At 41.8% G+C, this 23,254-nt stretch overlaps 9 protein-coding genes across 9 annotated transcripts; 5 read left to right on the forward strand and 4 right to left on the reverse strand.

Moving 5' to 3' along the window:
- Nucleotides 1–663: 663 nt before the first annotated feature.
- IL334_005077 (uncharacterized protein) lies at nucleotides 664–5,327 on the forward strand (the record flags this gene model as incomplete). Its single annotated transcript, XM_062936791.1, has 12 exons — nucleotides 664–1,608; nucleotides 1,691–1,812; nucleotides 1,874–2,129; nucleotides 2,187–2,255; nucleotides 2,308–2,449; nucleotides 2,518–2,988; nucleotides 3,042–3,098; nucleotides 3,157–3,612; nucleotides 3,670–3,735; nucleotides 3,796–4,497; nucleotides 4,556–4,624; nucleotides 4,696–5,327. The coding sequence occupies 12 exons, from the start codon at nucleotides 664–666 to the stop codon at nucleotides 5,325–5,327; spliced, it is 3,987 nt and encodes a 1,328-aa protein (XP_062792842.1).
- Nucleotides 5,328–6,025: 698 nt separating this feature from the next.
- Nucleotides 6,026–6,928, reverse strand: IL334_005078 (uncharacterized protein; the record flags this gene model as incomplete). The annotated part of the gene is made up of 3 exons (XM_062936792.1): nucleotides 6,026–6,145; nucleotides 6,309–6,370; nucleotides 6,637–6,928. The coding sequence occupies 3 exons, from the start codon at nucleotides 6,926–6,928 to the stop codon at nucleotides 6,026–6,028; spliced, it is 474 nt and encodes a 157-aa protein (XP_062792843.1).
- Nucleotides 6,929–7,408: 480 nt separating this feature from the next.
- Nucleotides 7,409–8,496, forward strand: IL334_005079 (uncharacterized protein; the record flags this gene model as incomplete). The annotated part of the gene is made up of 6 exons (XM_062936793.1): nucleotides 7,409–7,435; nucleotides 7,616–7,645; nucleotides 7,722–7,892; nucleotides 7,977–8,035; nucleotides 8,105–8,227; nucleotides 8,304–8,496. 6 exons carry the CDS (start codon nucleotides 7,409–7,411, stop codon nucleotides 8,494–8,496), a joined length of 603 nt encoding a protein of 200 aa, XP_062792844.1.
- A 43-nt stretch (nucleotides 8,497–8,539) lies between these two features.
- IL334_005080 (uncharacterized protein) lies at nucleotides 8,540–10,010 on the forward strand (the record flags this gene model as incomplete). Its single annotated transcript, XM_062936794.1, has 8 exons — nucleotides 8,540–8,624; nucleotides 8,698–8,755; nucleotides 8,827–8,891; nucleotides 8,998–9,261; nucleotides 9,358–9,417; nucleotides 9,491–9,563; nucleotides 9,638–9,713; nucleotides 9,798–10,010. 8 exons carry the CDS (start codon nucleotides 8,540–8,542, stop codon nucleotides 10,008–10,010), a joined length of 894 nt encoding a protein of 297 aa, XP_062792845.1.
- A 316-nt stretch (nucleotides 10,011–10,326) lies between these two features.
- Nucleotides 10,327–11,761, reverse strand: IL334_005081 (uncharacterized protein; the record flags this gene model as incomplete). The annotated part of the gene is made up of 7 exons (XM_062936795.1): nucleotides 10,327–10,469; nucleotides 10,549–10,717; nucleotides 10,822–10,976; nucleotides 11,076–11,263; nucleotides 11,389–11,580; nucleotides 11,637–11,669; nucleotides 11,733–11,761. The coding sequence occupies 7 exons, from the start codon at nucleotides 11,759–11,761 to the stop codon at nucleotides 10,327–10,329; spliced, it is 909 nt and encodes a 302-aa protein (XP_062792846.1).
- A 364-nt stretch (nucleotides 11,762–12,125) lies between these two features.
- Nucleotides 12,126–13,190, forward strand: IL334_005082 (haloacid dehalogenase, type II; the record flags this gene model as incomplete). Its single annotated transcript, XM_062936796.1, has 4 exons — nucleotides 12,126–12,260; nucleotides 12,400–12,426; nucleotides 12,491–12,930; nucleotides 13,025–13,190. 4 exons carry the CDS (start codon nucleotides 12,126–12,128, stop codon nucleotides 13,188–13,190), a joined length of 768 nt encoding a protein of 255 aa, XP_062792847.1.
- Nucleotides 13,191–13,415: 225 nt separating this feature from the next.
- Nucleotides 13,416–14,322, reverse strand: IL334_005083 (uncharacterized protein; the record flags this gene model as incomplete). Its single annotated transcript, XM_062936797.1, has 2 exons — nucleotides 13,416–14,110; nucleotides 14,289–14,322. The coding sequence occupies 2 exons, from the start codon at nucleotides 14,320–14,322 to the stop codon at nucleotides 13,416–13,418; spliced, it is 729 nt and encodes a 242-aa protein (XP_062792848.1).
- An 822-nt stretch (nucleotides 14,323–15,144) lies between these two features.
- Nucleotides 15,145–19,482, reverse strand: IL334_005084 (uncharacterized protein; the record flags this gene model as incomplete). The annotated part of the gene is made up of 7 exons (XM_062936798.1): nucleotides 15,145–15,538; nucleotides 15,649–15,992; nucleotides 16,066–16,745; nucleotides 16,807–18,118; nucleotides 18,186–18,331; nucleotides 18,394–18,775; nucleotides 18,850–19,482. The coding sequence occupies 7 exons, from the start codon at nucleotides 19,480–19,482 to the stop codon at nucleotides 15,145–15,147; spliced, it is 3,891 nt and encodes a 1,296-aa protein (XP_062792849.1).
- A 508-nt stretch (nucleotides 19,483–19,990) lies between these two features.
- IL334_005085 (uncharacterized protein) lies at nucleotides 19,991–22,139 on the forward strand (the record flags this gene model as incomplete). The annotated part of the gene is made up of 3 exons (XM_062936799.1): nucleotides 19,991–20,145; nucleotides 20,341–20,482; nucleotides 20,559–22,139. The coding sequence occupies 3 exons, from the start codon at nucleotides 19,991–19,993 to the stop codon at nucleotides 22,137–22,139; spliced, it is 1,878 nt and encodes a 625-aa protein (XP_062792850.1).
- Nucleotides 22,140–23,254: the final 1,115 nt, after the last annotated feature.

Raw genomic sequence — 23,254 nt, forward strand, 5'->3', positions numbered from 1 at the left:
CAATACTTTCAATATTCTGTATATCTGTGCTTGGTATGCACACACACGACATAACCCTTGGTCTGGGATAATCGCGTCAATCAAGAGGAACAGACAGGGCAATGAAAAACAGTCATGGCCCTCGACCAAGATCCATATTCTCATAGTTATCAAGTTGAATGATCCCTTCTACTACACGCGATGTTTATCATTCAACGTTACATTGATATCGGTTCGATGTCAACAAGACGCTGTAATAAAACAATGACATTGACCTCTTTTTACTGACAAAACATTCAACTCGTATTCCTCATCTTCCCTCCCATGTTCATTCTTCATTCTTCAATCATCATTCTTCAATCACCAATCACCAACTGTGATACCTTGTTTCGTTGTGGTTTTGACATATCTTCTCATCCATATCATATTCTCAAGTATTCTCATTTCACATTTCATAAATCTGAAATCATCCATCTGACCAATAAACGACGTTACGTCTATCATACGCTCTTTTTACGAAATTCATACGAGGTAAATAAAATCGAAAAGACCAGGCAGATCTTCCCTTCATTTGTTGACATAGCTTCAGCAGTATTTCCAAACAGTCACTTTCCCATATCTTCCCCGTCGGTCAAGAAACATCGAACCACTTCACCACGACCACCCGCCTCACACAAGGTCAAGATGGTTCAACCAACGATATCTAAACAAAAGTCAAAAATCCGACTCAGATTAGGACTCACACCACCCAAACCCAAAACCAAACAAAATCAACAACAACAACAAATCAAACCTCAATTTCAGCCTCAGCAGTATCACTCCCAAAATCAACCAACACATCTTTCACCTAATTTCTCTACTGCCATTCACATTCACAATACTGCAAAAACAATAGTAGAGAATGGATTGAGTTCATCAACTTCAACTTCCGTTTCGGGAGTTTCACGTGCAGATTCGAGATCTGCTTTTACATATGATTCATTTACACCTTCACCTTCACCCCCCAATAAAGATTTCGATACTATATCATATAACACGATATCACCTGAATCTATTGCTTTCACTTCTCGTATCCATGATGAGAATCATCCAAACCAATCTTACGCCACTCTTGTAACTGAGACCAGTGAATCGCAAGATGATGAAGAGGCGATTTATCAGTCGTTCACTAATCAATATTTCAATCAAGATCAAGATCAGGATCACGCATATAATTATGATTACGATTACCAAAATCACAATGATCATCGTAACCAAATTCCCCATAATCAAGAACATGCTCACTACGGTGAACGAACGGAAGAACAGGAAAATACATTACTTGCCACAAATCACTTCCATCTACATCATCAACACAGTCATCCAAACATATACAAAATAGCGTCTGGAACAGATGACATATTCTCTTTAACAGATCAACAATTATCAAATAGGTTTACATTTATCTCTGAGATCGGATTCGGTAATTGGGGTTCAGTATGGTTATGTAAACCAAAAAACCTAAAATCAGCTTCAAGTTTCAATGAAAATGGAGTCATTGTTAAATTAGGTAAAAAAGCTGCTACTTCAGGTGGACTGGGTGCGAGTGGTAAAGTTGCTGTTAAATTAGTTCACCGATCGAGAACTCCTGTGAGTCAGATTATCAGCTACTCGATTTGATAATTTTCATTTTCAGAGCTCAATAGCTGACATCTGACTGTTGGTTCCCTAGGCTACCTCCGCCAGAGTAAGAGCTTTATGGGGTGAGATGAAAATTTTCAGATCATTGAGACATGAACCTCATCCTAGTATAATCCGATTTGAAGCTTTCGTCATCACTCCAAGTTACGCACTGTCAGTCAATTCCTACCTGCCAATCTCGTGAGGTACTCAGTAACTGACTCATATATCATAGTGTAATCATGCCACATCTTGCTCGGCTCATTCCCGTTTGTCTCTCACCTCCAACTGCCACGCCGTATTTCCGACAATTGGCATCTGCAGTTGGATATCTTCATGAGAGAGGTATCACTCATAATGATATTAAACCTGCCAACGTGCTATTAAGTCACAATGATATACCTGTATTGGTTGACTTTGGTTTCGCTCAACGATGGGATGTCGGAGTCAGAGGTAGCTTCTTGAGTTCCATCTCCTGGGGTACACCCGAGGTGAGCTCCGGAAGACAACCTTGGTCTTGGAAAGACAGCTGATAAAACCTTATATAGTACCTCGACCCGATACGAGCACAAGGTATGCCTCATGATGAGCGTGCTTCTGACATTTGGTCCCTTGGAGTAAGTTGACTTCTCGGGCGAATCGGAATCAACTAACCTCGTTGTGATCTAGATCACTATGTTCGAAATCCTCATGGGCAGAACACCTTTCGAGACTGACGAGGAAGAGGAGTTTTCCACTCCTGAAGAGCTCTTGATCTACTATGAGAGATCTAAGAGAGGCGAATGGGTCGGTGATTGGTCAATGCCCGAAGGTCAGTTTGTCGAGTGGAAGAAGGATTGAAAATCTTATTCTGAGTGCTGAACCGATTGTGCCTTTTAGGTCTTGAGAACTTGCTTCGACATATGATCAATCCTGATCCTGCTTATCGAATCTCAGCCATGCAAGCATATCATCACCCAGCTTTACAACCTTCTGCTCCCAGTGTTGTCGTCACTCCCAACTTTGTCAAAGCTGCAACTCTCGAATATTCAGATTACACGGAACCTGTTCCTGCACCTCCAGCCGAATACATGGAAGCCGTCGAAGCCGCCAAAGCTGCTGCCGCTATTGAGAAAAAGAAGAAACGTAAGACCAAGAAGGACCAAGCTCAAAGACATTCTCATCGAGCTGCTACTCCAGCTTTGGGAGAGTCGATCAAACAACATACCAGTGTCTCGAAGCCAAAACGGACAGACCAACATGCCGAAGACAAGGAAAATACCGATGTTGTGCTCGAAAAATCATTCAGCAGACTTGTCATCAGGAAGAGAGAAGAGGACATCAAGGACGATGAGGAAGATGATCCCACTCGTAAGTTTGTGAGACGGAATGTTCGAGAATGGAAGATTGATCATTTGTCTTAGCTACCAAGGTCCTCAGGCCTGCCCAGCCTCTACGAATTAAGGAACTATCCCTTATTGGTGAGCTTGCTGTTTGTGTTTCCTTGCGGGTCAATCAGCTAACTAATAGCATGGACAGCCGACAAAAAGGTGGTCCCAAGGATATCAAACTCTCATCTCACCAATCTCTCTCGACCCAGTTCGGCTACCAGTCAATGTACTGCTCATGCAGTCATATCTCATTCCTCATCGAGTGCTACAATCAAAGACAAACGTGTTTCCATCCTTTCCTCAACCTCAACCGTACCTAAATCCAAGGAGGAAGCAGTCCTCAAAACTATGCGGTCGTTGGAAGGTACACGAAAACTTGTGCATGGTCACGATAAGAAGGATAAAGCCTGCGAGGCTTTGGCTGCAGTCAAACGACAAGCTCCGGAACCTCCAAGACCCAAGTCTCTCGATTCCGTTGTTCAGCTCCAGTCCAAGAAAGATGATGAAAGGAGAAGTCTTGGTATCGATAGAGCTGTTCTCGTCGAGGTCAAAGAAGATGAAGTTGATATCACCGTCAAAGAGGGTGGAAGAGAGGTTGACACCGGTGAGCTGATTTCTTTCCTAGATAGGACTACAAGCCAGTCGACTGACACGTATGAAGTCGTGCACTTCAACGAACGATCCAAGGTGGACCGATCAAGCGTCCCTGCTGTACCAATGTCACCTCGTGAGCGTCCTGTCCTTCCTGTACATATATGCTTTGTCGACCTCTGACTGTCTGCCCCAGCTCGTGCTCAACGTTCGTCAGCCAACCGAATCCCAACACCCTCTCCACAGAAGGTGCGAAGAACAGGTCGAATTCCTCATGCAGAAATGGACACCGTTCGAGGCAAGATGTTCCCTGCTTCAGACGACGAGTCACCTCTTGCCGAGCTTCGCGAAAAGATAGTGACGTCCGATCAAGAAAGCTCCACCCGATACAGAGAGGTCTCAGGAGACCTAATGGAGACTTTAAAATCCTCTCCTTCACTTAAAAAGAGATCCGATGCTACTCCATCCGAATATTCTCTGAAGACTGAAATAAGGAACTCGGTAGATTCCACAACGTCTACATCAATGAGCCAAGGTCTATCAAGAGCCAGATCTGTTGAAGCGTTAGACAAGATGTCATCATGGATCAGATCTGTCGAAGGTATCATTGAGGACGCTAGGAAAGCTATAGCCGAGGGTAGAGAACCACCTTTACCCGTCTTGTCTTTACCTAAAGAGATTGTCGACAATACAGAAGTCGTCACTCATACCTTCGGTGTGACACCTGAGAAGAACTCCATTCCAGCTCATCTGAGAACCAGCTCTGTTCAAGTGGAACCTGCTACACCACCAAAATGGCCTGTCCAAATGGATCTTCGAGAAGCTGAAGAGAAAGTCAGATTAGCCAATAAATGGCTAGAAGACCAAGGTAGAAAGGGCAAGAAAGATAGACCTTCTGGTGAGTGTCAGCTGCTAGAAACTATACGGAAGAAAAGCTGACTTAGATGAATCGCTAGTATCTCAAGTGCTCAAACTGTTCGGTTCAGACAAAGAAAGACCTTTATCGGGATCTAGATCTAATACTCGTAAGTTGAATTTTTCACAAAGTCCCATAATTGGCAGAGTTACACATAGCTGATTTCATGTTTTGATCTAGCCGATCCTGTTCACCTCGTCGCCCTCAAGCCTCCAGCCTCTGCGTCATCCCAAACACTTCGAGGAGCACCTTCCACTCCTGCACTCCGATCTTCATCCACTCGATCACACACTAAAGTACCAATGAGGAAATCTGAATCCAATTTACGCAACTTCAACACCATGCCAACTATCCCTTCCACCTCATTCACCGCTGGGCCAGAATATGATCCATTGGAAGATGAAGAGGATTCTGATAAACCTAGGAGAGTGATGTTTGAGAACATGCTTTCTACTCAACCTGGAGTAATCAGACAAGGCGATGGATGGGGAAGTCTTTCATCAGGAAGAGGGTTCATGAAACCTTCATCTTCAATGGCATCTTTACGTGAGCGGGCAAGAGCGATTTTGGGTGACAACACCAAATCAAACGATCCTACCAAGACTCATCATAGACTTGAAAAGAGATCTTCTAAGTTGAATATCAATGTTTCATCAGACAAAGAACTTCCATCAAATAGACCAGGTACACCTGCTGCTCAAAGCGTTTTAACTATGAAGACCGATGGTGGACATAAAAAGGGATGGTTGAAATCGCTGAAAGGTGCTATGGGAATGGGCAAGAAGATGGATAAACTGGAAGAGGGTTTATAAGTGCTGCTGGACATTTCAATCATATTCACGAAATTATCTGTTTTCAGTTCGATATCCCTGGTCTACTTCACTTTGTTTTTGTTGTTTCTATTTTCTTGCTTTTCAGGTTCGTTTTACCTTTTTTCTCGCTTTGTCATATAGATTTACCACATTAACTATCGACTCCTTATTCTGCTTATAGACTTTCTATATCCTCGTTAACTTATACCCAAATACGATCATCATACTCTTCACAAAATTAGCTTAACGTTACTCTTTATGCCTTATATGCCTTTTTATGCCGGACATGACCCATGCACGAAATGCAGAATCCTTAATTACATTAGCTAGCAAGGTGAAGAGTTTTCATTTGGTTCTTCATTAAGGCTTCAAGAGTCCATCATCGTTAATGAAATGTTTGGTGAAGTCGATAGCAGTCTACCCGTAAACGAGATTTGCTGAGTTGTGAGTTGACTTTGAAAGAAGGACTTGTAGGAGTTATTAGATATGATGTAGTACGTTACAAGTGTGGCATGAGATTATTTAGGGGTATCTGATTGATGCTAGGTATATATATTCCAATATTGATCTTCCTCGTCTCGATATCCAAATCGCTGATCCGTTACATTGCACCGCCAGGTTCTTCAGTCCATTTCTACTACACTACTATGGTGTTGACAATCCCTCTACATGATGATTTTAGTTGATGAGATATATATTTATGAAGGAGGCCTGTTCGTTTCATTTTCTCCTACGCGATTTTCGATACTCATCATATGACGTTCACTAGGAGATAAAGTGAATATTGATCTTTTGAGAATATCATATTGTCTTCGCACCTATTCGATGGAAAGAGCTGTAGATTAGCTTTTCATCTCGAACTGATCAGATCAACAGTGAATCCCATCATTGATTTATCATGTGTAAGGAGGCAAGGAAGTATTTGAACTTGGATGGTAGCACATGAATTGCTGAAAAGAAAGAAAAGAAAATCATACGCACAGGTGAAAAAACGTGTTCCCTTTCTCCGAAATCTGCGAACAAGGCCATATAAAAGCATGCGACTGTATCCCGATGTGGGTCAGCTCGAATCGCATTGAGTATGAGAGCCAGACGTATCAATCACATGAGGAGAGTAATGGTGGAAACTCATGAGATATGAGAAGTGATCCAATGATCCAATGTAATTTTCATACACGCTGGATACTGTCCCTGGAATTCATTGAAAAAAATTGGGATTGAGATTTCCCGTCTCAACCAAATCCGAATTTCCCTACTATCACACACGCCCAGCCCAATTCTCAAGGCTCGAATAGTCGAAATTACTTACATCCACCTATCACCCATCCTCCAACACCTAATAGCTTGTTCGCTCTTGTTGGAAGTACATTCTCATTGGCGACTCTTGCAAAGTACTTTTCGGCTTGGGATCTCGTGCGCGGTGCTGAAAGCGTATTGGCCGATGGCCCAGTATATACTTTCTCAGGTGATCGTTTGCCTGGTAAGGCGAATCGAGAAGATGATAGTGCTGGACCAGATGATGAAGAAGATGGAGTTGAGGAAGATGGAGTTGGGGAAGAGGGAGGAGGAGGAGAAGAAGAAGAAGGTATAGGGTCAGACATGATTGATAGTCGATGATCGATTCTAGACTTGTAAAACCAACAAGGATGATGTTTGTCTATTGCAACTAGGCTGAGATCGGTGTGCAGATTTCAGAAGATTTCATTCATGTTAGTGAATTGGGCTCATTTCGACAAAAAACAGATTTTTGTTTTGGCGTTAAATAAGAATGTTACGAATTTTGATTCCGCTCATTTGATGATACGAGTATGGGATATAATCCGCCGGTGTGCGATCCAGTTGTATCTGCCTTCAGCTTGATACCAGTTCCCGGTCACATCTTGCTGCTTGCCATGGCGACTGACGATCTAGTGCTACTTTTGTGAATCATTCAGGTGCAGATATATTCATTTGAACGCTATTGGACATTGGCTCATGCTCATTCTCTGAACTCCACCTCTTCTTATAGTTTCAGCTTATCGTTAATTGAACAACCGTAACTTGTCTTTTCTTGATCTCGTCAAAATACACAAACAATTACAATGTGGGAACCTCAACGTAACAACCAAGTTCAAGGCTGCTCGAAATAATCCTGCTCTTCAACCGGCCCGTCGAAAACCTCAAGAAGCACTTTTGATAGATGCGCCTTCCTGAAATTTGGATTAGATGCGGCATGCCATGTTGACGGTAATTTAGTTATCGTAACTATTCAAACTGATAACGTATCGATCGATATTTGCTTGGGATAGATTGGTTATATCTCGGGATGTCTAATCATGGTTAGTAATTCCCATACTGAGATTTGAAGAGTATCCTTCTCAATGAAAGCTGAACATTCATGTATATCATGCATAGCCCGATTTTATCAATCAAATGCAAGGACCCGGTGCTACAGCTATAACTTCCCACAATCAATCGATAATCACTTCATTACTTTCAGCTGGAACGTTTTTCGGTGCTCTAGGTCAAGCGTTCACCAGTGATACTTTAGGCAGAAAACATTCTATCCTTGCTTGGTCAGCTATTGTAAGTACCTCCAAAGAATCTATAATCCGTCAGAGATGTATAATACATAGTAACTTGGAGTTATTAACCTTGTTTATGGGATAGTTCACCATTGGTGTAGTTGTTCAGGTTTCTTCTTTCTCCATCGCTCAAATCAGTGCAGGGTGAGTTTGTTCATCAATGTAGAGACATGACAATTGCTGATGGCCTAACGATCGGAAATAAACAAATAGTCGATTCGTAGCTGGTTTAGGTGTAGGAGCTTTATCTGCTGTCGTACCTTTGTACATTGGTGAAGCAGCGCCGAAGAAGCTTCGAGGTACCTTGCTAGTCTTATATCAAGTCCAGATCATCTCGTGAATATCACACTGTTCAGCGCATAGCAAATACTTCAAAATTAATCGAGACTGATATTGGGTTATTCATTGGTAGCGGTTTGTTCTTGGCTTACCTTGTCGATCTTGGAACTCATCATTTACAATCATCAGCATCATGGCGAATCCCAATTGGACTTCAACTTGTTTGGGGAGCTTTCTCAATGGGAGGTTCATTATTGTTACCTGAATCACCTAGATTGTTATTAGGAAAAGGAAAAGAAAAACAAAGCTTTGATAGCCATTGCTAAATTGAATGATTGCGATATTGAGGACAAGTTGACACAAGACGTGATGAGAGAATTATCAGAAGCTGTAAGGGAAGAAAATGAAGGTGGAAAAGCAGGATGGTTGGAATGTTTCTCCACTCGAAGTATGAGTGAGTTCTCACGTCTTCTTACCGGATATACCATTTTCTGTTTCTTGAGAAGAGGCTAATTTCAGTGTAATAGTGTGGAAAAGGACACTCAATGGATGTATGGTACAAGCCTTGCAACAGCTCAACGGACAGTGAGTAGATAACATGGCATCCTGATTCATCACCGATATGATTGCTGATACTTTTCGTCCATCTCAAAAAGAAACTTCTACTATTACTATGGCCCAGTGTTCTTCGAAGCAGCTGGTACGAGCCTTTCAAGTTACTGTAAGTATGGTCTTTCCCTTCTAAACTCCCCTTTCTTGCTTTTTCTTCTTTACGCTCTAATGACCGTATGATCGACTTATGCTAAATTCGTTAACCGTCCCCTCAGCCATCCAAGCTGTATTGGGAGGGATTTCACTAGCGATGGTTCTACCTGCAATGTGGACGATTGAACACGTTGGAAGACGAAAATCACTACTGATAGGATCTTTAGCTCAAGCCGTATGCGCTCTGATAGCTGGTCTCGTAGGACATTTCTATACGGATGTCGACGGAGTGTCAGCAAGCAAAAGACAATTAGGCGGTAATGTTTTGATCGCTTTTGCTGTTTTCCATGTCTCATTCTATACTCTTTTCTGGGGTCCAACTCCCTGTAAGTTCCTCCCGATCCATAGTGTTTCTGATCTACTTCGTCTTGCTTTTGGGAAAAAGGGTCAATTGTGCTTACGGTGAAGTGACAATGTGGCAGGGGTATTGTTGGGTGAGACTTTCCCTTTGAGAGTGAGACCGAAGTGTATCGCCCTTGCTGGTAAGTACATCCTCGCTCTCTTGACAGGACCGACTCATAATTCGATGATTAACGAGTTCAATCTATATTGTAGCTGCTACCAATTGGCTTTGGAATTTCCTTTTATCCTACTTTTTACCTCTTATCGCTGCTGATATTGGACCTTTGTGAGTATTCTTCCTCCCGTCAAACTCCTGCACAGTATCGTATCCCCCAGACTGACTGGAGAACCTGATCACAGGATCTTACTTGTCTTCTGTGGATGTCTGATATTTGCATTTTTCTACGTATTCTTCATGATCCCCGAAACTCGAAGTGTGAGTCATACCAGAAATTCTCCTCATCACCAAAGAAATCAGTGCCTTTTCTGACTTTGGAGTATATTTTGTATCATTACGTAGATCTCGCTTGAAGAGGTGGACGAACTGTACAGGACTAAAGTCAAACCTTGGAAATCAACATCATGGGTCCCATCGACTCATCATGCTGCGTTGGATGCCATTGTAGGTGAAGGAAGACGTAAAAGTCAAGCTACTTTTGGCGGGAATCAAGATATCGAAATGGGCAAGAAAAAGTCAGAACAGCACTTGGAGAACACTTCCATGCCCAATTAAGAAGAATGATCAAAGAGCTTGCTCCATTCGGAATAGGATTTGTGTCTGCTGTCGACCGTTTGGAAGTAGCTCTTTGAGTAATCAGTCAAGTCTACCTGAGAAAGTTAACCCAACTTCTTTGTTAGCTGGACCATCTCCATTCTCTTTCTCGGCTTGATTTTCTATCTAGTACTGATTTCGTCAGCATACGATTTTCACACAGCAATCCTTTCCTGTATCCATAGCGACCGAACAATATAATGTAATGCAATCTGATTTGAATATACGATATTTTGGCTGCATTTGCTTCTCTCATTCACAACTGACGATATATGCCTCATAATCCCTTTGGCATGACTACTCCTTCAGGAGGAGCATTACTTTTTCTGAATTGTTCAGCAATCTCTTTCATTGGAACCCATTCGATGCCTTCGTGCGTATTGACCCATTCGATGAATCGTTCCAACATCATCAGGACGTCTACCGACACACATGAATCAAGTCAGCATATGATTTTAGACAGGTTGTAGTTCAGTCGAAATGGGGTCGAGGAACATACGAGGACGACCTGATACATCAGGATGAATAGTGATTGGCATGCAAAATCCATCAGGGTATTCCCTTAGACAGTAGGTGAAATGATCTTTCCATTTATTCTCGATAGTTCGAGCATCGACAAAACCGTTCGAAGATCCTTTGACGAACATCATAGGTGGAAGATCGTCGAGCTAAGAACCACATTGAACGAAGAAGCGTCAGTGTGATGACAAAAGAACTATGGTATATGATTACATTGTGCACTGAGCGGAAGGAGAATAAGAAATGAACTGACATCCCAATTAGCGGGGATCTGAACCATACCAGTAGTTTCACCTTTCTTTAACGGGGTCATCCATGTCTGAGCTTTTTCCTTGTAATTGATTGGTTTCCAACTATCACCTGTTCTCAGGTAATAAGGTAGACAATCATGATGTTGGAATGAGTGATCTATAATCAGGACTGGCAGTCAGCTCGAGATTCCAGGTATGAAGGAGTCTCTACCAAATCTCAGGTGTCATGACGGGGAAGTGGGAAGATGAAATTCACCATATAAGATTCCTTTTTCCAATAACATTTCAGTACCTTCTTTACTAACTTCCCACCAAGGAGCAACGCTTCCAACAGGAGGTTTACCACAAAACTCAGTTAATTGTTCGAATGTATGTTCTAGGATATCGCGCTGTTGTTCTGCTGACATTGCCGTTGGATTCTCATGAGAATATCCATGTAATCCACTGAAAAGAGCAACCGGAAAATACCTCCCTGTCAGCGAAACGAAGTTTCTTATCCAATTCTCATTTCATCGCTTTGGTTTTTATCGCCATTGCTTAACTTGATACGAATAAGTCAGTGAACTCACATTTCATGTCCTGCATCTCTGACAGCTTTCATCTCTTCTGGGAAAGTATCTAAGCTATGTCCAGGGATGAACCAAGTTGTTTTTAATCCATATTTTCCAAACATCTTTAATAATCTTGGACAACCGACTTCTCCTGCAAACATTCCTCGAGATATATCTCCAGGCGAGTCTTCACCGCCATACGATCCGAGCCTAATTCGCAGCGGTGGTAAATGTCTGGCTTTCGAGGTAGTGGCTCTACAACTCACCATCCTGCCACGGCATCCACATCAACACCGAAACTAATGCAGAGTCAGCAACCACCACTTGATGAAGTCGGATGACCGAGAGAGACGTCAACTCACCTAATCAATTTTCTACCGCCAAGAGTCATTGTGTGTACTTTCTAATTCTGACTTTTCAGTGATATTGAGAGGTATCCTCGACGATAACGAAGAAGAAGAAGTCTGTTTCTTCCTTGTTTCCAAAGCATTATTGTTGATATCTTCATTCGTTCCTAATCTCAGCGATAAGAACAAGAGATGAGATGAGATCTCTCCCCGGAATTCGTCCGGAACGTGTTTTACCCGGGTCTAAGTCACGTGTCGAGTCCAAACACAATGACGTAACACGAAAGGATGGTGGTGACAAACCCCCCTTTGATGTTATTGCGATTTAATTAACCTATGTATGCCATTTGGGTCATTGCCATTGTGACAGAACCCATCATTCATACGTCGAGCAAAGAATAGTACAAGATGACACTAACGATATGCTTCGATGCTCTTGGAACATGCTTCACCTTAGCGGATATCATCTCTGCTGTAGATAAGACATATGGCGATGAACTACGAAGGAAAGGATGGGGTAGTCAAGGATTCGTGAATGATTGGGTACGTTTCTCTATCTTCAACCTCTCTCATGCGTCTCTCAGACATGGGGTAGTGTGAACTTGGTATTGTTGGACATGAGATAAGATACTGTTTACTTGATATTGTCGGACATGGGATGATATTGACTTGATAACAATAGTTCCATTCAGCTCAAAGGGATTATACTGTAGGTATCAGTACCTTTTCTATCTCAGGCGAATTGATTGATTAATGATATTCATGCTTTGCAGTATCTCTCATTGATCTCAGCACCACCGCCGCCTATCTCAACGATCCTCAAAACGTCATTACCGATCTCACTTTCATCAGCTTTATCAATTGATCCACCCTCCTCTTCAGAATTAGAAGATATAACATCTCTATTATCTTCACTTCCCGCTTCACCAACATTGAAAGAAGCTTACACTCTACTTCACGATGCAGGGGCAAAAATAGGTATAATTACCAATGGAGCTAAATCTACCACGGAAGGATACGTTTCAAAGGCTGGTATATCAAATTTGGTTGAGAAAGTTATCAGTTGTGACGAAGTAGGATATGCCAAACCTCACAAAGAAGTATACGAAGCTGCTATCAAGTTTTGTAAAGATCAAGAAGGGTATTTGGGACAAAGTGACAGATATTTTGTGGCTGCTCATATCTGGGACTTAGCAGCCGCAAAGAGAGCTGGGTGAGTGTTAAGGCCCTTCTACTATCCCTCCTATCTCATACGCTCAAGCTAGAAAAGCAGAAATGACTGATGTCGTTATCAATTCAACGGAAAGGTTCAACACCGCTCTGGTACTTTCCGACTTCCCAGCTCAAGTAGTGGATGACGAAGACAGCAACGACAGTGTTCAAGAGTGGTATAAATCTTTTGGTGGAAGACCTGATATCGTAGGAAAAACCTTATCAGAAGTAGCAGAGAAGATTCTGGCTCAAAGGAAATAGCTTCTCATTTATAAACCGAAAAAATCCGTGAAACGCTACTTGAGGAACAACTTGTAATAAATGAGGATAAATACAGAGAAATATGAACAGATAACTCGGGTTACTAATACGCATGTAAAATCATTAATACTTATCTAATTGTCGTTAAGCTCCTCCGATCCTGATTCCTCCCAATATCATCTACTTGCTTTTTTATGTCTTCTATGAAGAGCAATTTGTGCTATTTTAATGATTTGTATGCTGATGGCCTATGACCTGTTTGTGCGATAGTTGTTTCTCGTTGACGTGGGATTTCGATCTTGACCTTGAACTCGTGATCGATTTAGCCCATGATCTGGGCCGTGAGGCGTTCGATACATTCTGCCTCGTGCGAATGCGTTCTTGACTTTTGGAAGGTATCAAAGGTGATTTCGACTTAATGCTGGGATGTCCACCGGCTAAAGGATCTCTGTTCATGCCAATATTTGAGCTCACATTCGATGGAATGACTAGTCCTTTCACTCTAGTGTTCGGATCCGTATACGTGTTGGTGGTTGTATTTGGGCTTGTGGTTTTATGTGTGATAGAGGTATTTGCGAAAGTACCAATTCCAGCTAATCCACTACCTCTTTTCTCCTCCCTTCCTCCTTGTCCATGTCTAGGTCCATGTGCATATCCATTCGTGCTGATCGTGGTATCAGAGTGATTAAAGATATGGGGGATCGTAGGTACCGGAGGGATATAAGAAGGAGATGATGGTATTTGATCAGGTTGAAATCCAGAATCTTGACTTGATTCAGAACTTGTTAACACACCATTTTCCTTCCATTTACCCAATACTTGCTTTTGAGAAATTTGGTCATTTAACCTTGCTCTCCTTGATGAGTATACGCAGAAAGTGAGCAGGACCATTAGAGTCACGATGAATATAGCTAGTATCGCTATATATATATGAGGTAATCAACGTTTTATATAGTTAGCTGATAGTCATCACAACAGTTCACAGTTCATCAAACTCGATTTTACTGAAGCGGAACAGATTGGAAATGATATAAACAGTACGTGAATGGTGTAGAATTGAAGATGGCATAGTGACAAGGAACACTTGATAGTACTCACCAAATATAGTCTTTTGAGTCGTATTCAATTCCATCTCGTATCGTTGAATTGCTTTATACCAGTACTGCTATTACTGTTACTCTTTAGCTTATCCCGCTTGATTGTCGTACTGCGAACGCATACATATATATATCAATTCATCATATATCGACTGGGCAAGAATACCATAACGACTTGAAACACAGTATTGCTCTCGCTATTTCAAGACGAAGCGATAATGCACATGCTGACTTGGATGATGTATCAGTTCAATTGATAATATCAGCAATTCAGTCGTCATATCACCTTTGAATCTTACTTTTATTTTTACCCCTTACAATATCTCATCACAATATTTCCTTTATCCTTTCCTCGTTGGGCGCACGTCTTAAGCCAGGGAGTTTCTGACATGCAAATATACCGTTCTTCTGTCTTTCAGGTAATCAATGACTGAATGACAATAGTCAATCAACCCATGATGATATACTGAACGGCAGACAAAGTTTATTCGGACATGAAAAACAGTTCATCCAATCATATCCCAATCTAACACCCAGTTTCATAACGATCAGTATCGCGATAGCAGCACCGTTGACGATCAAAGGTATTATTCATTCAGAGCTACAAAGGTAAAATTTGATTTCAAGATAATTTGGAAATCTCGGTGGATTTCTTACTACTTCCTCATTTCGTCCCATTATGATCGTACATTCCTTTCTTCGATTCCATCATCTTCTTCCTTTGGGCCTCTTCACACGATTACACATTTACATCTTCTTCCTTCCTTTCGCGTCCCATGCACCACAACACACTACCACAGATACACAACATTTCCTGATCACGTTCCTTTACTACCGTCACCTATATCTACTGGATACTACGCTTGAACACCTTTCTTGAACCTATAATGTAAAACCATATCTGGACCACTACCATAATAAGCTTTCAAAGTCGCCAAGGTGATTTTCGGATTGACAAGGGTATTACCGCATAGCAATTCGATGATTTCTTCAGGGGGTACTTGCAGTTGTTGCTGCTGCTGCGATGATGAGTCATCGGTGCTTGTGGTAGTGGACGATCTTCTACCTTGAAGAGAAGCTGACACCCTAGACTGAGCAGATAACAGAGAATTAGGCTTCTTTAGTGATAAGTTCAAACTTGAATTCGACATTGAAGATTGAAGTGAATTGGCATTCAATTCTAATTTATCAACTATGAATGCCGATATCTTCTTGGCTCTCAATGCTCTGGAAGCGGACAAACGAGCGGAGCTATGATGATTAGAGAGGTTCAATCAAAGAAAAGTCAGCTTGTTCCTGTGAACATCTCCAGTCGATCAAAGACCATCGTCCATGATCGATTGAGAGAGAGCTCGACTCACCCTTCAGGCAATTCCTTCAAGTTGCTTCCAGGTGCAGGTTCAAGTATGAATGTAAACTTGACGGGATCTTTCAATCTTGTATTATTCGCAAACAAGTAATCCAATAACCATAAAGGGGAATTCATTTCCAGGGATTCCATATCTCTTTCAGTTGATGAAACCTGGGATCTGTAAGTGACTACCCATGCACCTGCATCTTTCGATTCTTCAGAGATCAATAATGCCGTGGAGGGGGGTAAAGGTATAAAGGGAGCTTCCGATGGTCCTGGAGGTGTAAATCGATGTGATCGAACTGTATCCAATATGTGTAATTGCTCGGCTTCTCGGTCTGACACTTTGGGGCCCTGCAAACACAATTATTAGCTCGAACCAAATATCTGACAAGAAAGATATCATCAGGAGATATTGATGACTCACATCATCTTCTGGTGTTCTAGCTCTTTCGATAACTGGGCTCATTGTAGATTCAGTTTGTTTTCTTCTTCCTAAACCCTTCATTTTACCCATGAACCCTTTCTTACCACCAGTGTCCGATGCATTCGCACCTGGAGTGGAAGGAGTTTGGATCGGTATAGAAGGAGTAGGAAGTGATTTATCAGTTTCTCTAGAAGGTGAAGGATCACCTTTCCTTTTAGAGGTGAAATAATCTCTTGAATTACTTGATCTTTCATTTGTTGGTGATAATGTAGGTTGATTATTTGATATAGAAGGTGATACAGGAGTTTTTAAAGCTTGGAAATTTTGAAAGAAATTTGTTGACTCAGGTAAACTTCTTGAAAGGTTTTCATCAAATACTTCGGGCAATATAGCTGGTCTAGATGCAGGTGAAACTAATCCTGGTATATTGAGAGAAGGTGGTTTTGGGTTTGAGAATGATCCTGTCATTGCTCTTTTACGATGTGGATGTGGTATATCCGTTGGTCTCTCAATCGAAATGGGTGCTAATGAAATGACAGGTGATCTCGGGACACTACCGGGTAAAGATGATGTGACTGTACTTGGCGTAGATGAGTTGATCGCTAAATCCGTGACTTCACGTTCTTCAGCTTTGATCAATCCTCTGAACAGATTAGCCAACGCCCATTTCCCCAAGTTGACTAAAGACAAGCAAGTTCGATGTTAGCTTTCTTCCTATTAAATCCCAGTAGATTTACTCACTCCGAATATCTTCTCGATGTCCATCGAAGCCTTCGATACCCAACTCGTCCGCATACACTTCAGCATCGAAGACTCTTCCTTCTTCTAAAGAAACCACCAAACTTCCAATCTTAGTGTCAACTTGACACCAGGTGATTACCATAGTTTCACCTTCTACTCGTTCTTTAACCATTTCGAGTACTTCTTGAGAGTGTTTCCTTACTGCTATAGGTGCGTTTTCACCTCTTTCGAGATGTAAAGCTTCCGCCACTTCGGTGGTACTGAACCGTCCCACACATACTCCACGAATTATATTCCATGCTGCTACTTCACCTTCTGTATCGACAGTCAAGACATGTTGCCGATCATTGAGGATCAATGATCTCACTAATCCACTTCGTCCGGCTATGATTTCGTCAGGAGTAGTTCGAAGTGGTTTAGCTTCAGATGCAACTTCTCTATCTTCGAAATCTATTCTAGCAGAATTGGCTGTAGGTGGTTCACGATCCGTTTGAAAGGAGATCCGTTTGGGTGATCCTTCACCATCTGGCTTCAGTAATCCATTCAATCCTTGACCATCTGCAGTCGAAGGTTCTTCCTTATACGGGTCATCTTGACGCGAGAATCCAAAAGCATAAGGAGAATCAGGTAAACCCAAACATACTAATGATTGATACGGTATCCCATTCAATCCATGTTGATTTCTTCCATCTTGTGAAGTTACCGAATTGGCGATAGAAGAACCGGAGATACTACTAACTCTTTGATGAGTGGAGCCACCGGCGATTCGTTCTCGCACGGTGGTAGGAAGAGCAGACGCTGGAGGTCCGTCTTGTCCAGCAGCGTCGAAACCATTGTGTTGTTGAGACGAGACAGCTGAACCCAAAGTCGAAGGTACGGTCAATGACACTTCTGTCGGAGGACTTCTTTCCGTTGGTGCGTTGTATGACAACCCATCATATTCTTTATTGAGTCTATCAATTCTTCTTCCTACATCTCTCCATCGTCTAATCTCCGTACTTCCAGTAGCTGTCCAAACGAATTCATCGTCCATTCCAGCTATACATCTGATTCCTTCATCGCCAGTCTTAGACTCGTTTGAATCACCTTCACGAGCTAGGACAACGCATTCTCCGTCGGATATATCCGTACATTGTTCAAGATCTGTCACACATAGATTTCCATCACGAGAACCAGAGTAAAATCGTTCGAGATTAGGATGAGTGGAATGGAGTGACCAAACAGACGAATCGTGATGATTGAAAGTATGCAAACATCGATGAGCAGCAAGGGACCACAATTTGATAGTGGTATCAGAACTTCCGGTGAGCATCTGTAGTTTCAAGGAGACATGAAGTTAGCAAGGAATATCGCGAAGACCACGAGTGGAAAGGACTGACGTATCGACCATCCTCACTGAATATGATACTTCTAACGCAATCTGTATGACCTATGAGTTTTCCGATACTGTGATCGCCAGCTCTGGGATCCCATAATCTAACGACTCTTTCTGGTGTGCCGGCCGCTAAGACTTGACCCGCGTTGTCTAGGGAAAAGAGTCAGCTAAGGGAATATCTTTCTTTGTGATTCATGGAAAGAAGGACTTACCAACACCTAAAGCGTATACACTACCTCTTTCACCTTCCAATCCGACGCCACCATAATCGTCGACTTTTGTCAAATCAATATTAAAGACAGGTTCATGAACTTGACTTTTAATATCCCATATACTAAGATGTCTATCTAATGCACCTGAGAATAACAAACCAGGATATTTTGCCCAAGCTAAAGCTCTGACGTAATCTCTATGACTTCCAACTAATGAAGGAGACAAACTTGCTGGATCATCTGAAGAAGCATGAGGATTCCATGCTCTGATTGTTCGATCTGAAGAAGCTGTGATGACTGTTTGGTTTAAATTACAAAGTAGCATTGCGTTCACCCAATCCGTATGAGTTTGAGCCGATTGCCTGAATGTTGTAGGGGGAGGCTAAGATTTACAATTAGCTCTCATCCATTCATTACATCTAGGGTATCTTTTATTCTCAGCTAAAAGATACTTACTCTAGATCTTGATAGTTCATTTTTATCAATTTCCCATCTATGTTCATAAGGTATTTCACCTTTCTTATTGCCATTACCATTGATTCCTACCCATCCATCTGTTTCATCTTCACTACTTAAACGTTCATCCTCATCTTCTTCGTTGTGTGATGGATCGTCTTCTTCATCATCATCGAAAAATTCAGCACCATCACCTATTCTTTCCCATTTGACATGTGAACCTCTTCCAGGTAATACTTCATATTTTGATCCTTTCCTTTTGCGATGTGTTATGTTCAGTTCCCATGAAGCTACTAGACCATCTCTTCCACCTGTATATAGTATACCTCCGGGTGAATTAGCATCTGAAAGTACAGTCGATGTATCTAATGCCAATGATGTTATACCTAAACAATGTCTCGGATGTGATTTTTGAGGTTGAGGCGAAGGAGATGCATCATTGATTGGAGATAGGAATGGATTCCTCGATCCGAGTGATAGACCAGGTGTGTTGAATCCTGACCCATCTGTTTTGGGAATGAAAAACGGTGAAGGATGTCCTTGTCTCTGTTGTCCAAGAGGAGGAAGTGATAATAACGGTGGTTGCGTATCGGGTGAAGGCAAGATGTAAGATACCCTTCGTGATGTTACCATTTTAGGTGATTGCACTTTGAGCTTCGTTCAGAACGATGCGATAGTCCACTGATCGTATGTATAGTATGAATCTGAAGATGAAGGGGGGGGGAAACTTGAGGATGATGGGATGAGATGAGATGAGATGGAGATGGGAGGGGTTGTAGAGATGATGTTGCTGCTGCGTGACCTAAGAATGGGATAGTCCCTGAATGGGGCCGAAAGGGTAAAAATCATGGCCCGAAATCCCGGTGAGATAGGCATGCGATTCAGTCATCCCTTTCAGAAATAGGTGCCTATCAGAAACCCGTTGAGCACTCGACCGTAGATTAGATTAAGAATGATTTTGGGATTAACCCAGTACCGTAGAACAGTGACACCTTACTGTAATTACTCGTACTGGCTGAAACCACCCAGGAAGGAAAGAGATATAGCACTATTATACGAAGAAGTGTATTGGTGATAATGACTTTGACGACCATATAAAGATTATTCCGCTTCCCAATCTCCTTTGTCAACTATATCAACGATGCCACCATCACTCTTATATCACTCATCGAACCCTACCCTCTACCCGACCAATACCGATAATACATTATTGGTAATTCGATTCAATGGTCCTGTCAGGATCAGTAATATACGATTCACACCTGAGGGTGTGGAAGGTATATCTGGCACAATAGGGTAAGTTTGAGATCGTCTTTTCCTTCACTCTTTTAATGAGAGAGAGAGAGAGAGCGAGCGAGCGTAAAAACGTAAGATAGCTGGTTCAAGGTTCATTGTTGCTCGCCCATTCTTTGATGATCTTTGGTACAATCATTTTTTTTCATAATCAATATGGTCAGTGACTGATTTACTATGATGAATATAACGCTACAGTACCACATACCCATCGTCATGGACAGGTCAAATTTTATTGAACATATCACCTTCGAATCCAATCAACGCCTTAACTTCGACCACCATCAAAGTGATACCGTCTGGAAATCCATTAGATTGTCCTATAAATATGCCCGTTGGGGTGAATTACCTCTCTCGATCTACCCCATTCCCCCTAATCCTATGATATGCTAAATGCTGACTGTACAAACCGATAGGTCACAACAAGAATGATGATGCTACATTCTCCTGTGAAAAGACTGACGATATCGATATATGGTTATTCGGGTGATGAGCTACCGATCGAGCACCCGGACTTGACAGGGAGCTCAGAAGTCTCTCTGAATGAAGGGAATAAAGTCGAAAAGGAGAATTATGATTGGTTATGGAAATGGACAGGTGGAGATCTTTCGTCATCGTCGATATCATCATTGTCCGATTTGCTGGAATCAGAAGAGAGCATCCCTCAAATGGTGTTGGATCGATCAATCGAATGTTTAAGCTTCTTAGATGAGATCCAACCTATATTACCTGAAATGATCAATAATCATCCTAAAATAGTTCAACTTATCTTGTTGGATCAGCAATCGCCCTCACCCTCATCCTTATTAACCCAACCTCAACCTCAACCTCAATCTCAATCTCAACATCAACATCAACATCAACATCAACATCAACATCAACATCAACATCAACCTCAAATCACTTCTCTCAAAGACAAGATACTATCGAATCCGGAATACGCATTACATCCATCTGTTTCAAAACACTTGGCTTCTGATCATCCTTATTATCAATTAGCCACAGCCTCGACTTCCTCAAGACATCAAATGGCATGGAAAAGCCTTTCTTGTCAATCATCACAGACATCAAATCTGGCTTCATTAATCTCGTTGCGAGATATAACAGAAGCAGATCTGTTGACCGCAGGAAAAGACTATGAGACGAGTAATCTGATTAGATTGATTGAATTGGCTAATTCATATTCTGACAAAAACGATTCATCTTCCTCGAAATGTTTGGAACAAGTATTGGATATTTTAAATCATCCTTTTGAAGATACATTATTGAATAATCGTTTAGCAAGGATAATACCCAAATTGATGGTTGTAAATAATATGAAAAGTGGATTTCAACGAACTTTACAACTTCCATTATCCTGTTCTAAGGAAATTGTTAGATCGTTGATTGAGATGTCATCTCGGGTCATAAATGGCAAATCAGCATGGACAACAACGAAATCACTCGCTGAGAGATATGCCGACTCGTTGGATGATGATGATCCTATGAAACGGATATTTTCGTCCAATCCTGCTTCTGGTGTTGAGGTGGTGTATGGGGATAATGAAGATGGAAGAAGGATAGGTAGATTCTCAAAAGCATTGGACATGGAACTGAACTCTTCATCGTTTTCAACAAGATCCAAGGTTGACTCAATGAACTATTCGATTAAACCATCTGAATTGATCCAATTGATATCACCTGGATTATATAATTCACTATCAACGGCTAAATCACCTCTGTATGGGATCGTATCGACCGTATCTCCTGAGATGGATCAAGGGGCTAAAGCCTTTGCTGGAAAAGTATACTCTCACCATGAATTCAGAAAAGATAGAAGTGCAGGTAACGATCCTTCCATCCCTGTGGGTCTGGGTATCAATGCTATGGGCAATGGTAATGGGAGTGCAAGTGGAATTGGATCTATGAGTGGATTAGGTGGAATGGGTGGACTGGGTATAAGCAATATCGGTGGTAGAGCTGCTAGTAGACATGTTGATAGCTGGTCTAAAACGTGACGAGTTGACATCGAAAGAGATGATCTTTACATGGTTTACATGCATTTGCAGAAGCATATATATCATCCAATACACTGCTCACTCATTCCAGATAGTCAAATTACACACACACACACACACACACACACGTGTTCCTTTCCCTTGATACTTCGCTTTGGTCTTCATTGTTGCGGTCCAGATCTACGCCCAACCCTCCTTTCCGCACGGATACCCTCTGTCTCATCCAGCCACCATCAGTCCGATCAACAACAAGAAACAGTGGTCTAGACCTTGAAGCTCGAGAGGAGGTGCATGATGATTCAAGTAGATTGTTCTTACGGAGCTCATTGATACGCCCAAGACGAGACATTGTACGAGTATTGACTTGATGAAATGCATTGTTCCGTCTTTCTACAGCGAAAGTCAACGATAGTTCCCGAATATGTATAACCGACACGAATTCATTCAATCCGAGTACCGAAACCCGTCTTCCCCACTCCTCGGTGATGACCAACTTTATTCTTACCTTAAGAAGCATTATTAGGGTGGTGATACGGTGATACGGTGATACGGGAAAAAGCGGTTAAGAGCGGTGGGTTGAAGAGTGATGTATCAACTTGTTCTTTTTATCAAACTTTTGTTCCTTTGCTCCGCGACTTGAGTTTTACCCCACTTTCGCCATCAAGCGGAGTTCGTTGGGAATTATACGAGTATGTGTTTATGATAATAATATTATCTCGTAAAGAGTGGGGTTTATACTACCTTTCATGTATCGCACTAAAATAATCCGAGAGTGGGGAGATGAATTGATTGATTTATGGTGTTGTTCGAGTACTGTCAAATGTATGCTGCAATCATCACAATTGGAGGGTACTCTTCTGTAAGATCAGGAGTGATTCACTCGGTCCGACCTAAAAGAAAACAGTATCTGACAAAGCTGAAATTCAACTACGGCCTGGAGACTACGTTGTATAGATTTAAAAAATACGATAGGAATTGTGTCTACTTTGATCCATTTATCGATCTTTGCTTGAAGAGTGGTTTGATTTCCGAAAGGAGGGTGTATATCACACATACAAAGTGATCATCAAGGATATCACCATACACCATCACCATCACCATCACCATCACCATCA

This window comes from Kwoniella shivajii, chromosome 6, assembly GCF_035658355.1.
Source record: "Kwoniella shivajii chromosome 6, complete sequence".
Taxonomy (NCBI): Eukaryota; Fungi; Basidiomycota; class Tremellomycetes; order Tremellales; family Cryptococcaceae; genus Kwoniella; species Kwoniella shivajii.